This window comes from Gigantopelta aegis, chromosome 9, assembly GCF_016097555.1.
Source record: "Gigantopelta aegis isolate Gae_Host chromosome 9, Gae_host_genome, whole genome shotgun sequence".
NCBI lineage: Eukaryota > Metazoa > Mollusca > Gastropoda > Neomphalida > Peltospiridae > Gigantopelta > Gigantopelta aegis.
The window spans coordinates 47,887,331-47,900,313 of NC_054707.1; the positions used below are offsets into that span (position 1 = coordinate 47,887,331).

General features: G+C 37.6%; 1 protein-coding gene across 2 annotated transcripts in view; it reads right to left on the reverse strand.

Annotated features, from left to right (window-relative positions):
• Nucleotides 1–6,441: 6,441 nt before the first annotated feature.
• Nucleotides 6,442–12,983, reverse strand: part of LOC121381398 (5-hydroxytryptamine receptor 1D-like) — a 106,073-nt gene continuing 99,531 nt past the window's right edge. For both annotated transcript variants that reach the window (XM_041510689.1, XM_041510690.1), the window contains one exon: nucleotides 6,442–9,965. In XM_041510689.1, coding sequence (XP_041366623.1) covers nucleotides 8,226–9,710 — 1,485 coding nt within the window. In that variant the 5' untranslated portion in view covers nucleotides 9,711–9,965 and the 3' untranslated portion in view covers nucleotides 6,442–8,225. The remainder of the gene's footprint in view (nucleotides 9,966–12,983) is intronic.

A 12,983-nucleotide genomic window follows, 5' to 3' on the forward strand; every position in this document is an offset into this window, starting at 1 on the left:
GAAAATCCTCTTTAAAATATCCATTTTATTGGTGATGTAAATATATGACCGTGCGATCTAATATTTATAAACTCAAAGTGTCAATTGGCAGGACTTACTACACTGATTTGACAGTCAATGAATGAATGAATGTTTAACGACACCCCAGCACGAAAAATACATCGGCTATTGGGTGTCAAACTGGTAATTCGATTTGACAGTCATAACACTTTAGCAAGTAATACTGCATCATGTCAAAATCTATGGATTCGATCCCGGATTAAATATTAACATCATGTTGTTTTTAAAAATTAATTTGTATTTATGAAAGGCAGTAATATTCGAATGAACCAACCACTGGGTGCGTGAACGCCATCCCAAAGTTGTATGGAGTGTACGTTCTGTGGAAAAGTGAGCATAGTCATTGCCTTTAATCTGAAAGAGTAGCCTATGTGGAGAGAGTGGGTTTCTTCTCATATTGTCTAGACCTAGCAAGGCAGGTACATGCTTACATCCACGGATTATGTGTTAAAAGTGCTTACATATATACACTCATTTAGTTTCATGTGTTAGGAATAATTAGCCGGAAGTCTCGTTCAGATCAGGCGTCAATGTGTTTACACAGACGGTCGTTTAGTTTCACTTGTTAGGAGTAATTAGCCGGAAGTCTCGATCAGATCAGGTGTCAATGTGTTTACACAGACGGTCCTTTAGTTTCACTTGTTAGGAGTAATAAGCCGGAAGTCTCGATCAGATCAGGTGTCAATGTGTTTACACAGACGGTCGTTAAGTTTCACTTGTTAGGAGTAATTAGCCGGAAGTCTCGATCAGATCAGGTGTCAATGTGTTTACACAGACGGTCCTTTAGTTTCACTTGTTATGAGTAATTAACCGGAAGTCTCGATCAGATCAGGTGTCAATGTATTTACACAGACGGTCGTTTAGTTTCACCTGTCTTGGACACATCCACCGGGGAATCTGGAAGAATGTGTCCAAGCCAGTCGTGCTTGAACCTTGATTAGATCTGGTGTTTGCTTTGAATATATGGTAGTATGGTCGATGTTGATGACCTTTGTTTTTTAATTGACATTCAGAAAGGCCAATGTTAAAGTATCCAGTCAGCGGGGACTATTTTGTTACATTTATAACACGTAACCCATTAAATAGATTCACCCACTTTGAAGTATATACAAATACTCTTCGTATGAAGCTGTTAGGTGGGTGGGGGTCCATGAGCTGAGATCAAAATTGATACATATCTATGTAGTTGAGTATGAAAATCACTTTTTTCTTTTGTCATTTTTGTTGCTCTTATGAGCTATTAGGCCTATTGCGGTTTGTTGGATAACACTTTTAGAATTGACTTCGAATCTTCATTGGTTATCCAAGCTTCTATTTTATATTTGGAAACCCACACAAAATAGCACAAGTTACCATTAACCTTTTCGGCTTGCCCATTTAAGTTATTAACAACTAGTATTTTTTTTTTTTTTACTTTTGCTAATTATTTTGTTATATATGTATGTATGTATGTATGTATGTATGTGTGTATGTGTATATATATATATATATATATATATATATATATATATATATATATATATATATATAAAGATATATATATATATATATATATATATATAAAGATATATATATATATAAAGATATATATATATATCTATATATATATATCTATATATATATATATATACTAAATTTTTAGTATTCACTAATAACTCATTACTCGGAGTTTCAGGCTCCTCGCCTTCATCAGATGAGTGTTTATAATTGTGACAGTTAAGGTGACGTCACGCTGTGTGTACGCGGCGGTGCGCTCCTGACGTCATGGCACGTCAGTCGTGAGACTCTCGGCTTGTTGCTGTGGCGGCATTTTGATATGAGTTCTGTCCTTTTGTTGAGTAGCTTGTCTCCTTTTTCACAAAAGGACAGAACTCATATCAAAATGCCGCCACAGCAACAAGCCGAGAGTCTCACGACTGACGTGCCATGACGTCAGGAGCGCACCGCCGCGTACACACAGCGTGACGTCACCTTAACTGTCACAATTATAAACACTCATCTGATGAAGGCGAGGAGCCTGAAACTCCGAGTAATGAGTTATTAGTGAATACTAAAAATTTAGTGTACCTGCTCCACTAACATTGTGTTGAGCACTTTATGTCCAATAGTGATAACAAATATATTACTATATATATATATATATATATATATATATATACACACCACACACACACACACACACACACATATATATATATATATATATATATATATATATATATATATATATATATATATATATATATATATATATATATATATATACTGACACACAATGAAAACGCAAAAACAACTTTTCATTGGAAATAACGACAAACTATTAATGAATTGATGGATAATGTAATATGACATTAATGACTGGTATTCATGAGATACATTCACACGAACACATGGCTAGTTACCATCAGTAATCGATTTGCATTACTAATAGAAAGGTTCAACCCCCCCCCCCCCCCCCCCCCCCCCCCCCCCCCCCCCCCATCAAGGTCAGTATCTGGTGTGTCCACCATTGGCCCATGAGCATGCGTGAAGACGACGGGGAAAGGATTGGCACATACATCTGAAATAAGCCACAGGAATATTCCTCCACTCCTCCTGCAACGCCTGTGCAAGCTCAGCGACGTTACGCGGTGGTGGCTGGAGGTGACGTACACGACGTCCTAACTCATCCTACATGTGTTCAATTGGGTTCAAATCCGGTGAAACGGCGGGCCAGTTCATAACGATGATACCGGCTTGTTGCAGGAATGCCTGGGTAATTCTTGCAGTATGTGGACGGGCATTGTCTTGTTGAAACAGAAGGGGACCTCCTGGTCTTCGGTGACGGCGCAAACGTGGCTGGAGAACTGGTCTTAGAATAACGTCAACATAACGTTGGGCTGTAAGGGCATAGGGACAATGATGAGATCAATCCTGAAATCACAGTTGATTGCCCCCATACCATCAGACAACCGCCGCCAAACCAATCACGTTCCCCCACACATCCGTCAGCGTACCGTTCATGGATTCTCCTGTACACACGTGCTCTTCCATCGGCAAAGGAGACAGAGAAACGGGACTCATCTGAGAAAACAATGTTCCGGTAAAAGGCTGGTGGATGATTACCATTCTGGAGAGCAAACTGTAGTCTCGCAGCACGATGTTACGGTGTCCTGATGTTACCGTTGTACGGGCGTCTGCGTCTGATTCCAGCCGTTCTGAGTCGACGGATGACCGTCATCGGATAGATATGCCTTCCATGACGTCCTATCGTGTTGCTTGCTGTCATCGTCGCAGTTCTGAACCGGTCACGGGGCTGTTGTCGTCGAATCTGCCGATCTTGGCGTGGGGTCGTAACGGGACGTTGACCAGGTCGAGGTCGATCACGGACACTGTTGATGACTGTTTATGACGTTCAACAAGTCGTCCAATAGTTGATGGATGGACTCTGAAAGTCCTAGCAACTTGGCTTTGCGAAGTCCCCCGTTGAACCATGCCCAACGCTTGCTCCCTTTGTTCTTCTCCGAGTCGTGGCATTCTTAATGTGACGAGGAATATGACACCGTTACGTGACTTTTATGTGTCCACATACTGGCATTTCACGTGCATTGCATGCAGAATGATTGAGTATGTAGTGAACGCATTTCACACCATTTTGTGTGTTTTTGCTATTGTATGTGTAACGAGAACAAAACCAGAATTAAAAGTCCAGTAAATATATTTTTCATTAATCACAACAAAATATTGAAAAATATTTATTTTGCGATTTCATCGTGTGTCAGTATATATATATATATATATATATATATATATATATATATATATATATATATATATATATATATATATATATATATATATATATATATATATGTTATTACCAGAGTGTTTTTCGGTATCGTCAATATCATATATTAGGAATAAAAATTGTACATTATTTTTATTCCTAATATATGATATTGACGATACCGAAATACACGAGGGTAATAATCTCGTTATCATATAAGCTCAAGCTTAATACAACGTGTTTTTGTAAACTGTACACGCAACTTTAATTCCAGTCCGCCATTACTAGATATTCAAATGACGTAAGAATATGTGGCGCGGTGTATTTTTGAATGGAAATGACGTCAAACTCGAATGACGTCATTTTGGATGTCCTTACATCAAAATAAAGTTATGCCTAACATTTTTTGTTTACTGAACGCTGAACAGCTTTCAGTGTCAAATTGCCAATGAAATGTTTTTATTTGATGACTATGAATGCATACGTCAATCGTGGAGTGTCACCCAAGTACGTTTGCTTAAATGTCAATAAACCTAGTGCCGAGACCTCGACTAATTTACATCTAATTTGCAAAGTTATCAAATTCTTAAAGTATGTGATCTGAAAAATATCACGTACTTTGATTGCACTGAAAATGTAAGATATTATATGATAAATATATATACATACAGTTTGTTGTCTATTAATTAGCCAATACTAAATACACCCACATAAAGCTGTTATCACTGCGAATCCACCTGCTCAATTGGGGCGGGATTTAGGTCAGTCTGTCGAGCTCTCGCTTGAAGTACTTGCGTGGTCGCAGGATCGAACCACATGTGTGGATTCATTCAAGTAAAGGGACAGACCCTAGTTACGGCTAGTTATTAACCATTACGGCGTTGTTTTTCGCTAGTAAACCCATTTTTCACAAATAAAATTGCACTTTACTTACCGTTTATTATTTAGAATATACATTTCCATTCACCGGAAGTGTGTTTTGGTAATCCTGGTAATCCTGTTTTTTTTAATACCACAAAATGCATTTTTCGTATTTCATAAAATGGCACGGGCCTCTGAGAAAAAAACGTTGAGCAGACAAGGTCTAATCTATTTTTAGAGGGGATATTTCCATTTCAAATTATAATTTATTTTCGCTGGATGGAACTAGGGTGTGCGGCTTTAATTGGGTTTTTATCGTTCCATCCATTGCACCACAACTGGTCAGATGTTGCGGTATGTGCTTTCCTGTCTGTAGGAAAGTACATATAAAAGATCCCTTGCTGCTAATGGAAAAATGTAACGGGTTTCCTCTGATGACTACGAGTCAAAATTACCAAATGTTTCACATCCAATAGCCGATTAATTAATCAGTATGCTCTAGTGGTGTCATTAAACAAAACAAACAAACTTCCCTGCTCTACAGTCTGAGTTAATAAATCACATTTTTATTTTGGAGACGTATTCTCCAGGATTAGGTAATGATGGTTTCATAATTACAAACAATACTATCTTCCAAATTGACTGAAATGTTCTTACAAAGTAAACTGAATTGTGTTGCGTTCCAGTCTAATTTCCATTGTGTATGGTTATTAACATATTAAATGTTATACAACGTTTGTAGGCCTGAAATCTGTTGATATAGTCTAATTCCGTTAATGGTCTATGAAGTAACTAAGCCAATAAAAAATGATGCATGTGTCGTCGGCATATTATGATATTAAATACCCTTCACCATCTATATCTATATATATATATATATATATATATATATATATATATATATATATATATATATATATATATGCCTTTAATAATTAATAATTGCAATATTTTCAGCACACAATAAAGATCCATTTTGATTTACTCTTCTTAAATAATTATTATAAAACGTTTTGATCCAGGTTTTTTTAAAGATTACTTACAATTAAAAATACGAAGTGCTTACTTATAAATGACCATGGTAATGTATCAAAAGCATTTTCCAAGTTTATATGTAATACAAATCCATGAATGTTATTAAGTTCAGTACTTTGCATAACGTCATAGATTAGTCTTATATTTTCTCGAATTTGGTCATTATCTATCATTTTGTTCAGGATCTGTGTTCGTCTGTTAGCAATGCACATTGGAGCCATTTTATAAACGAAGTTTAGCAGTTAAGGGTCTCCAATTAATTTGTTTTTAATATATATATTTTGGTTTATTTGGTTTTGTAATACATGTAATTGTATCTAATTTTTGTACATCTGACATTCCTATAATAGAAGAGTTATTACTGATGGCCCGGGTTATGCAATGTCCTAAATCAATCCAATGTTTTTTAAACTTCAACTGAAAATACGCCGTTTTAAGATATGATAGTATTTCTGGATACGTCAGTTCGCTTTGAAAGCTATTAGCGTACTCATCATTTATTTATTGAATTTTATATTCGACATTTTTTTTCCAGTTATAGCTGTCGTTCTTTAACAGTAAGCATTCTACCAGCTGAAAAATGTCTTGTAAAAGATGTAATTCAACCAGATGGCATTATTGTTATCCCAGTAACTAGGCCTCCTGGGGGTATTGGCCCCTGAAATCCTATTATAAACTAGATTTCTTTAATTACAAGTTGAGTAATGCCCGAATGACAATTGAAAATTAAAACGCTTTATTTGCAATCTATATTGACAATATTTACGTCATAATGAAGAACTGAAATAACCAAAGCCAATAACATTTGACAAGTACATTGCATTAGATGTTTGTAAACTGGAGATACCTTTTCCCACACTCAGTCCAACATCCTGTGAGTTTCTGTTGTGACCTAAACCTGTTCTCCGATTAACATATCCAAAGATCTGTGCGTCCATCCATCCCAACTCGCTGTTTTGTTTCCATGTAGTATTTGTTGTATCTCTGTAGTTCTATTTCAGCGTTGATCTTCTGTTTTTCCATTATTAGATAACAAATGCAACATATATATCTTCCAAATATCAGACGTATATTTATAATATGAGTTACACGACGAATTTGCATATGGAGAACATTTGCATACGAGTAATTATACTTCTGCACGACCTCATGACTAGGTACAAATGTACTCCTGGAATAACTTTACTCATGTGGACAAATCTGTATACAATACTGTATTGTATATTAAAAGTAGGCTACATTCAGTGATGTGACAAATTTTACTTATTTCATTTTGTATTGAACATTTCTTGTTACTGATATTGACAAATGGTGCACCAATTAAATCTAGAGTCTGATTTCACTGTAAAAGACACGAGTTTCATTTTATTCCTTTAACAATTTTTGTTTCTATATATTCACATTAGTATATATTTATCTATGTGAGTAAACTGGTGCATGCGTTTATAGTACAAGTCTTACTCGAAGTATTAACTTATTTGTCACATCTAGTCATGTGAAATGTATTTCCAAGTGTATAATTAACTACAAATTTGCTCTGCAACGCAAAATGTTCAAACTGAAGAGACAAGTATATATTTACATGTTTGTTTCCCTGTTTAAACATCGCTGACTTTAGCTTCTCTCTGTTATAACCTTATCCAAATATGTGTTGCAAGTTTGTAATCAACTAAACTTAGTGTCCATTTTCACAGACTCAAACTTGGGTCTGCGCCTTTAAAATTGTAACAAGTTATTTTATTTATCCTGCATCCCAACAAGAATAATCGACTAATCGTATTAATCCAGTTTTTGTACGCAAAATGAGTGCCATCAAACTAGCAAAGCTTATGCAGTTAGGCGTAATTCAAGATACATTTTCTCATATTCAAAAAGCGATTCTAAACTACAATAAATAAATAAATAAGTAAATAAGTTATGTATTTTTATGTGACATGTAACGTACTGTACTGTACTGTACTGTACTGTACTGTACTGTACTGTACTGTACTGTACTGTACTGTACTGTACTGAGATGAATGCTTTAAAAAGTGTGTAATTGAAAATATAGTCTGAAATATTCGAGTCGAGCTTATATAGCGTTACCTATATTTCTCGTCGGTGGCCGAATTTTTTTTTTTTTATCTTGTTACTTGTAGTCATCATACGTTTCCAAAGCATATCGTGATTACATATAGTCATGTTTAAGTATCAATATATTTATAACAGAAGTGGGATCTTTCTACGTGATATAATAGTATGCATGTGTTACATATAGTTCTGTTTAATACGTGTATATTATCCTGCATGGGTATGTACACAAATGGTTAAATAAAATAACATAAATCGAAATATTAACTCTGAACACCAAGGAATCTTAAAATGTCTGTAAAATAAAACACACTGTCGTGTACAAAAATAAATTAATTCCCAGCAATGATTAACATAATGGATTTTATTTATTGATTATGGTTTGGTATGCCAATATGTCAGCGTGCAATCTTATACACCTTTTCACAAAGTTTTATCTCTTTAAATGACGTAATCTGCGGAAGAAAAGTTTTCTGAAGGCTATGCGGAAACTTGGATTGAAAATGGTATATATGATTGGATTCAACAAACTGTTGAAATATCCCAGCCACAAAAAGAAGCTGACAACTTCCCTGTGTGAAGTACACGACACGCTACAGAATGGAAGGATGAGAGCATTCAGAAAGAAGGGCAACCAGCAAACAAGAAATGCTCCCGTAATGATGCCCAGAACACGGGCCGCTTTGCGTTCCCTTCTCATTTCTATTTTTTCTTTCCTCAATTTGTCTTTCTCCCTATTCCTAGCCCCCTTGCTGTTATTGTTAGATCTGTTTTTGGAGACCACGTACACGTTTCCGTTATTGGGAACAGTCAATGAGGGTCTGAAATTTGGGCTCAAGGTTGACCCAAGGTTTGACCCGCACGATGTCACGTGCATCATGCCGTTGAATGACGTCGTGGTGGTCGTGGTGGCTGCACCGTCGTTCGGTCCATCGTCCATTTGCGAAGGTTCGTACGTGCTTTCGAACTTAGAACACTCGTTCATATTAACACACGATCCATTGTACATAGAAAAACCGTCTTGACTGACGTCACTTCCAGAAGAGTTCCTCGACGCGTGTCCAGCAGTTCCGTTTTCGACCGTCACCATGGGAACTGGCACTGGGCGTGGTTTGCCGCCGAAATTCTTTTTCCGTATACGCGATCTAGCGGCTATATATATTTTATAGTTAAGCACAAGCATGAAAATTAGCGGGAAATAGAAGGCTCCAACTGTGGAGAATATCGTGTAGCCTTGGTCTTGGCTTATCAAGCACATGCCAGTGTAGTCCGGGTTGCCCTCGTCTTTCCAGCCAAACAGCGGTGGAATGGATATACTGATGGCGACGAACCACACCACCACCACCATGATGATGATCTGCTTGGCACAGCGACGACGGATGTAGTCTATGTTGGACACGGCCCAGAACCGATCCAGCGATATGGCGACGAGGTGCAGGATGGACGCCGTGCAGCACAGGACGTCCATGGACACCCAAAAGTCGCACACCTCCTGCCCGAGATACCAATGGACGCTGACGTCGTTAATGAGGCTGATGGGCATGACAAGCACGGCGACGAGGAGGTCGGTGACGGCGAGCGATAACACCAGGTAGTTGGACACGCCCTGCAGGCTCTTCTCGATGACAATTGCCGTGATGACGAACACGTTGCCCAAGATCGTCGCCAGGATCATCGCTCCCAGCAAGGCACAGATCACGGTCATGATGCCGACGTCGTAGCGGGGAACGTGCATCATGTACCGGGTCACCACGTCGTCGTAGGGTGTGCCATTCACGAACACGTCCGCCGAATCGTTGGCCAACACGTACGTCGAAACGTTGATCAGCGACGTCGAATTAGTGTCGAGGGTCTTCAACGACACCACGGTTATCGTACTGATGGTGAAGTTTTCCATGGCCGTCTTCTTGGTGGGCATTGAAAAAGGTTTCAAGACGAACAGGTAGATGCTAAATACTCATACACATACATACACGAACAAATATACTGGTTATGAAAGACGCTTTTTGTCGGGTAGTGTTTGTTTAAGTTGAAAGATTTCGGTAAAGTTGCATCCGGAGGTTGTTTTTGTTTGTTTTTGTGATTGCAGTTTAAGGTGATACTAGATCGTACATCTCAGCGGTCATGTTGTATTCATACGTTCTATGATGAAATTGCTGATTTTGGCAGTAACCTGTAATCAAATAAAGAAAAAAAACCAGGGTTACAAAGCGAATAATATTGGTTTTAAATTGTGAATAATTATAATAATTATTGCTTTACATTGTAGTACAAATTAGTGGGTTTTCTGTCTTTTGTGGCCCGCGGCAAACAACAATATAGAAGGTAACATTCCAAGCCGACAGAAAGATGTTATAATACATAAATGAACACAATATGCATTAAAAGAAAACCATGGCACGTGATGACATACGCCAATCAAAACTGTTGATGTCCTTTAATAAACTGCTCTTCTCTCCAAAGAAATATTCTACATCCGCCTCTGATTGGTGTTATCACTCATTAATGTATCAAAGAAACGAGTTATAGAAATTATATAATTTATTTGTGTGTTTTGTCTCATTATAGTGTAAATTTCAAGAAAATAACCAACAAAACATATGTTGTTACGTAAACAACCATTAAGATTTGTTTACAAACTGTATAATCAAGTAATTAGTATAAATACGTGTTACAAACATCGAAAACCCCCACATTTGACGTCAAATCATATTAATGTTCCATAGCACTCCAGGTGATACACACACACTGTTGTGAATAAATGAATGAACGAATGAATGAATAAATTAATGCGTGAATATATGAATTAATGCACTTTGGTTGTTGAGTGTTAACAATGGAAAGCACTAGTAACTATATATTATTTCTGTTTCTGTGTTATGGTACGGGTACTGTATTATTGCGTCATACAGATTCCTAGACTGTCACGTGGTTCTGTGTTCGTCATTATAGTTCGTCATTATAACTAATTACTTTTTTTTTATCAATGAGTTGATTAAATCACCGAGTATATCCGATGATTGGATAGCGAGAGAGAGAGAGAGAGAGAGAGAGAGAGAGAGAGAGAGAGAGAGAGAGAGAGAGAGAGAGAGAGAGAGAGAGAGAGAGAGAGAGAGATAAAGAATGATAGAAATGAAGAAAGAAAGATAAGAATGAAAGAAATAAAAGAAAAGAAGGGGGAAAAAAGGAAATCAATAAATACGCTGGTACCTCAATATGCTGTGGCATGATTTTTAAATCGCATATCTACTTTTAATTATTAATATTATATATTTTACAGAACTATAACATTTTAAGCTACATTTCATTAACACAGGAAGCTGAGAAACCCTCCTATGCTCCAAGTCTGGTAGTGATCTAGTATCAACACCTGGGCCCGTGCTTATTAAACTTAAAATCTAGACTTTAATAAAGTCCAGACTTTAACGTAATGCTATTTGAATGGCGTTGCCATGACGTTAAATTCTTGACTTTATTAAAGTCTAGACTTTAGGGTTTATAAGCACGAGGCCAGAAAGAGTCAATAATCCAAGCAAATAACCGTTGATTAAGTCAAGTCGTTTTTTAAAATAAACATTCCTTTCCTCTTTTTCACATGTACTAGGTTCGTTATACTGCGATTATTTTCCGTTCCGAATAAAAACTGCCACTGACATAAATTAAAGAGACTATCTTGAGTTTGTGGCCATTGTAAGATGTTTCAGAGTAATAAAAACTTTAAAAGTTAATATTACATACTAAATATAGCTTCTTGTTTAGAATATCAGTGTCTCTATATTCAATGAGTTTCTGATCGTCCTAATGTTTGCATGAAGCCGAAACTGAATTTGGTCTCCTAATACTTTCGTAGGTACGAAGAAAGATATCTTAAAAATAAAAAGGAAGTTTGACCTAGTACAAACATTAGGGTGATAAGAAACACTTTTAGCATTCAGTCAGTGAGATACTTTATGAAGAAAACTGTAGTAATTATGGAGATATAGTCGTTAGAAAGTGTCTGGTAGCCGGACATCCAATAGCCGATGATTAATAGATCAATGTGCCCTAGCTGTGTCGTTAAAACAAACCATAACCTTAACTGCTAGCCGACAACGGCTTAACAAGGCAGCCTACTCGGGACTGTCCCTTTAACAGCTAGTCGACAACGGCTTAAAAAGGCAGCAAACTCAGGACTGTTCCTTTAACAGCTAGTCCACAACGGCTTAACAAGGCAGCAAACTCAGGACTGTCCCTTTAACTGCTAGTCGACAACAGCCTAACAAGGCGGCAAACTCAGGACTGTTCCTTTAACAGCTAGTCGACAACGGCTTAACAAGGCGGCAAACTCAGGACTGTCCCTTTAACTGCTAGCCGACAAGGGCTTAACAAGGCGACAAACTCAGGACTGTCCCTTTAACTGCTAGCCGACAACGGCTTAACAAGGCGACAAACTCAGGACTGTCCCTTTAACTGCTAGCCGACAACGGCTTAACAAGGCGGGAAACTCAGGACTGTCCCTTTAACAGCTGATCGACAACGGCTTAACAAGACGGCAAACTCAGGACTGTCCCTTTAACAGCTGATCGACAACGGCTTAACAAGACGGCAAACTCAGGACTGTCCCTTTAACTGCTAGCCGACAACGGCTTAACAAGGCAGCAAACTCAGGACTGTCCCTTTAACTGCTAGCCGACAACGGCTTAACAAGGCGACAAACTCAGGACTGTCCCTTTAACTGCTAGCCAACAACGGCTTAACAAGACAGCAAACTCAGGATTGCCCCTTTAACAGCTAGTCAACAATAGCTCAACAAGGCGGCAAACTCAGGACTGTCCCTTTAACAGCTCAATTTAAATCTCAGGCCAAGATATAATTACTCTTGCGATCGACGTTTCAATGACCAGTTTCACTGAATTCCACCCACAGCAAATTTCGCACGTATGACACCCGATTAGATGGGACGAAGCTCACGTCCGTCTGTAACGCTTCAAAATATTTACTTTCCATACTACACACAAAACTACGTTCATACTTCAGTCTTGGAATTTGGAAGGAAAATGCCAGTAGTCATCTGCTAAGTGAAAAACGTTCTAGTATTTGCTGTAATTAATTAAATGAAAGTCTTTGGTCTATGACAAAGAAATTATATTTACTTTCTAATAACCGCCGTTTGCCAACTGATGCCAAAAATAACACAACTGTTCGATTCTAC